Source organism: Theropithecus gelada, chromosome 14 (assembly GCF_003255815.1).
Source record: "Theropithecus gelada isolate Dixy chromosome 14, Tgel_1.0, whole genome shotgun sequence".
In the NCBI taxonomy this organism is placed as follows: Eukaryota; Metazoa; Chordata; class Mammalia; order Primates; family Cercopithecidae; genus Theropithecus; species Theropithecus gelada.
The window spans coordinates 56266437-56271410 of NC_037682.1; the positions used below are offsets into that span (position 1 = coordinate 56266437).

General features: G+C 40.0%; 1 protein-coding gene across 4 annotated transcripts in view; it reads left to right on the forward strand.

The window, feature by feature from the left end:
* The window catches only part of TMEM41B (transmembrane protein 41B), a 28475-nt gene extending 24670 nt beyond the window's left edge, over positions 1-3805 (forward strand). For 2 of the 4 annotated variants that reach the window (XM_025357654.1, XM_025357652.1), the window contains exons 7-8: positions 1181-1403; positions 3403-3805. Coding sequence is in view for 3 of the 4 variants with exons in the window: in XM_025357652.1 (XP_025213437.1) it covers positions 1181-1350 (170 nt within the window). In the remaining variant the exon portion in view is untranslated. Of the gene's footprint in view, positions 1-1180 lie in introns of all 4 variants that reach the window. The other 2 variants (XM_025357650.1, XM_025357653.1) reach the window with 2 other exon arrangements.
* Positions 3806-4974: the final 1169 nt, after the last annotated feature.

Sequence of the window (4974 nt, forward strand, 5' to 3'; positions counted from 1 at the left end):
CCTCCCCTCCCCTCTCCTCTCCTCTCCTCTCCTCTCCTTTGACAGATTTTCTCTCTCTGTCACCCAGGCTGGAGTTCAGTGGTGTGATCTCAGTTCACTGCAACCTCTGCCTCTTGGGTTCAAGTGATTCTTCTGCCTCAGCCTCCCAGGTAGCTGGGATTACAGGTGTGCGCCACCATACCCAGCTAATTTTTGTATTTTTAGTAGAGATGGAGTTTCACCATGTTGGCCAGGCTGGTCTCAAACTCCTGACCTCAAGTGATCTGCCTGCCTTGGCCTCCCAAAGTGCTGGAATTACATGCACGAGCCGCTGTGCCAGGCCTTTTTTTTTAATTTTAAGGTTTTTGATAGTCTGGGTGTGGTGGCTCATGCCTGTAATCCCAGCACTTGGGGAGGCTGAAGTGGGCGAATTGCCTGAGCCTGGGAGTTACAGAGACCAGCCTGGGCAATATGGCAAACCCCCCTCTCTTGACAAAAATTACAAAAAGTGGCTGGGTGTGGTGGTACATGCCTGTAGTCCCAGTTGCTCAGAAAGCTGAGGTGGGAAGATCACCCGAGCCTGGGGAGACTGAGGCTGCAATGAGTGGATAGAGTCAAACTCTTGGGGGGGTGGCGGGGAAGCATTTTTGATAAATGTAAAATTATTCTCTGGGCACTTATCTTGGGTTTTTAAAATTCATTATCCTGGCTGGGCATGGGGACTCATGCCTGTAATCCCAGCACTTTGGGAGGCTGAGGTGGGCGGATCATCTGAGGTCGGGAGTTCAAGACCAGTCTGACCAACATGGAGAAACCCCATCTCTACTAAAAATACAAAATTAGCTGGGTGTGGTGGTGCATGCCCGTAATCCCAGCTACTCAGGAGGCTGAGGCAGGACAATCGTTTGAACCCAGGAGGCAGAGGTTGCAGTGAGCCAAGATCACACCATTGCACTCCAGCCTGGACAACAAGAGGGAAACTCCGTCTCAAAATAATAAAAAATAAAAAAAGATCATTATCTTTAAGAGGTGATTAGGAAAGATTGAATTCTTTATATGGAAATAAACTTGAGCTTTAAATTCTTAATTTTTTTTCCCAAAATGAAAATAGCTCTATTAAGAAACTTTATGCGCACAGAAAATTTTAATTTTTTAAAAACAGTTGGTGGTTTTTACTGTATCTTTTTATTTTTTATTTCAGGTGTTGCACCTCCTTCTTTTGTAGCCATTAAGGCAGGAACAACACTGTATCAACTTACAACAGCAGGAGAAGCTGTTTCCTGGAACTCAATATTTATTCTGATGATCTTGGCTGTGCTTTCTATTCTGCCAGCCATCTTCCAAAAAAAACTAAAGCAGAAATTTGAGTAAAAATAATCATCTGATTTTTAGTTTTGCTGTCATCACCATCTCAGGATTAACAGGTGCATCCATTTATGTTTTAAAATCACCTCTTCAGTAATTAAACAAGGAATTTGTAAAATAAAATTTCCTGTCAGATAGTTAATGTAATACATTTAAGCGACAAGGGGAGAAGAAAGTAAAAATGGAAATTGGTATACTGTGAAAAGTGCTATCAATAAGGTAGACATCTTAGACATAAAGTATTATGGTATTAAGGTAGACATCTTAGACATAAAGTATTATACCAAGGGTAGCTATAGATAATAGTAGTGTGGTAGGAAATTGTTGATCCAGCTAATTCATTTGATTTAATTGAATATTTTTTCTCTTTAATAACTAAAATAGATATTGTTAAATTCTAGATTTTTAAAAGTAGTGTTGCAAGTTTTGTTAATGTTAGGCTTTTTCAGAGCATAAACTGGAAAACTTAAAAAGAGATTTACATTTTCTTCCTCTTTTGAGGTAATGGATTTGTTTGGAAATTGCATGTTAGTAGATGACTGAATATAGAAAGGATATCAAGTTTGTCTATTTTGTTAATTTCATTTTTGTTTTTTATCTTCTAGATTTTTATCATGGATTAGTCAAATTTAAAGTTCTGGCCAGTCTGTTTTCTTTTATCTTGTAGTTTTTACAGTATTTCCACTGTGCATGTACAAAATTGGTATTATATAACTGTATCATATTTGATATTGTTAATTTTTTTCTTTTTTTTTTTTTGAGATGGAGTCTTGCTGTTGCCCAGGCTGGACTGCAGTGGCATGATCTCGGCTCACTGCAAATTCCACCTCCTGGGTTCAAGCGATTCTCCTGGCCCAGCTTCCTGAGTAACTGCGATTACAGGTGTGTGCCACCATGCCCAGCTAATTTTTGTGTTTTTAGTAGAGATGGGGTTTCACCCTGTTGGCCGGGCTGATCTTGAATTCCTGACCTCAGGCTGTCTGCCCACTTCCATCTCCCAAAGTGCTGGGATTACAGGCTTGAGCCACTGCACCCGGCTGTGGTATTGATAATTTATATTCAGATAATTTGTTATGTCTCTTTAATATCTCAAAAGGGGCTCTAAAAAGCAAACACTTAAGAGTTTGTAGTTTTTAGACATGAAGTTAATTATTTTAAACAATGACAGCAAAACACAAGTGATTAAATATAGTTTATTTGTTCCAATGACTAAATTTTACCTCATTTATTAATCTGGTTATTAAAGAATACATTTAATAATGTGTAATTATTCTTTTTATGCATAATACACCTAGAAAAATGCCTTTTGTTTCTGTTGATGGCTTTTTTGTTTGGAGCTGCTTTTGATTACTTATTGCAGTTTCCCAATTTAGTCTTTACTTTTTCTAACTCACAAAGTAAAATTAACTGATCACATGGCAACTACTATATTTAAATAGTTCTAGAAAAATGAAAGTGCTTTTTGCTGCTTGGTAAATGGGTAATGCCCTTGATTCCTTGATTGTAGGACATAGCTGATCTAAAGTGTTCTGTCAGTTTTACCTTCACCCATGACTCATTATGTTGAAAAGCCCTTTAGCTATGAGAAATCCTTGTATGTTTTTATTATGAGAGGTATAATCATCCTCAAAAGCCTGTTTTTACTACATGATGTGGACTGGTTATTTTTTCTATCACAGTATTAACAGATAGATTTTATTGTAAATACAAAGAAAATATATTGATTATTATAGTATTCTTATGTCAGCTGGCCTTTTGTGTGAGATTATTATTTCTAGCAAGGCTTTCTTCCTTTCTTATTGCCCAGAGACTGATAAATCCTTTGTTATTTTTACACATAAATTAAAACATAGCCTTTTTGGACAAATTCACTAAATATTACTGTATAAAATGTAATTGAGTAAATTTTTATCAGAATTTTAAAAATGAGCTTAGACTCAGAAGCTTCACTATTTACTCCAGCGTGTGTAAATTGTACTTACTCTATTCTCAGAGTATATTTACTGTCCTTATCATTGATTCTTTCCCTTTGCTAATTTTTTTTTTTGTTAATGGTAGCTACGACTTTAGGTGGGGTATATTTTCTTCTCCTAAGAGAATAGACAGTTTTTCCAGATTCATCATCATTGACTGTCAAGAAAGGACCCTTCAGCAGACTGTACCCTCAGTGCAGTTGATGGCCTGTCTTCATGGATTCATAGACTTGGCCTGATGCCACATGTAAATTCAAGCTTTGGCTTGACAATTATACGGTAACAACCACAAGAAGACAAGCATCTGTGGTGCGGAGACAAGCAGGCTAACTAGAAGTTGACATGCTAAGAAAGTGAAACTGTTCTTTCTTAATTAATGGTCTTTCTCTGGAACTCTGTTACTTTGAGTATAATATTTCCATGACACTTAGTAAATGCAAGCTAAAATGTAATAATAATAATAATAAATTGTACTGGAGAAACCTAAATGTCACATTTGGGATTTCTTTCATGGAAGTACTTAGATTAAAAAACTCTGGCCGGGCAAGGTGGCTCACGCCTTTGATCCCAGCACTTTGGAAGGCGGAAGCGAGTGGATCACCTGCAGTCAGGAGTTCGAGACCAGCCTGGCCATCATAGTGAAACCCATCTACTAAACATATGAAAAATTAGCCAGGTGTGGTGGCATACGCCTATAGTCCTAGCTACTTGGGAGGTTGAGGCACGAGAATCGCTCAAACCCAGAAGGTGGAGGTTGCGGTGAGATGAAATTGCGCCACTGCATTCCAGCCTGGGTGACAGAGCCAGACTCTTCTCAAAAAACTAAAAACAAATTCGTCATTGAATAAAAGTATATTCTTAAATTCTGCGCCAGACGTGGTGGCTCAAACACCTGTAATCCCAGCACTTTGCGAGGCAGAGGCAGGTGGATAACGAGGTAAGGAGATCAAGACCATCCTGGCTAACATGGTGAAACCCCATCTCTACTAAAAACACAAAAAATTAGCTGGGTGTGGTGGTGGGCACCTGTAGTCCCAGCTACTTGGGAGGCTGAGGCAGGAGAATGGCATGAACCCGGGAGGTGGAGCTTGCAGTGAGCCGAGATGGCGCCACTAAACTCCAGCCTGGGCAAGAGTGCGAGACTCTCAAAAAAAAAAATTTTAACTTTTTTCTTTTTTTTTTTTTTCCAGATGGAGCCTCACTCTTGTCACCCAGGCTGGAGTGCAATCTCGGCTCACTGGAAGCTCCGCCTCCCGGGTTCACACCATTCTCCTGCCTCAGCCTCCCAAGTAGCTGGGACTACAGGCGCCCGCCACCACGCCCAGCTAATTTTTTGTATTTTTAGTAGAGACAGGGTTTCACTGTGTTAGCCAAGATGGTCTCTATCTCCTGACCCCGTGATCCGCCCACCTTGGCCTCCCAAAGTGCTGGGCGTGAGCCACGGCGCCCAGCTGAAATATTTAAAACTTGTAATTCTTGGTTTTTGAGGATTTTTTTTTTTTTTTTTTTTTTTTTAGACGGAGTTTTGCTTCTGTTACCCAGGCTGGAGTGCAATGACGCGATCTCAGCTCACCACAACCTCTGCCTCCCGGGTTCGAGCGGTTCTCCTGCCTCAGCCTCCCGAGTAGCTGGGATTACAGGCATGTGCCACCACACC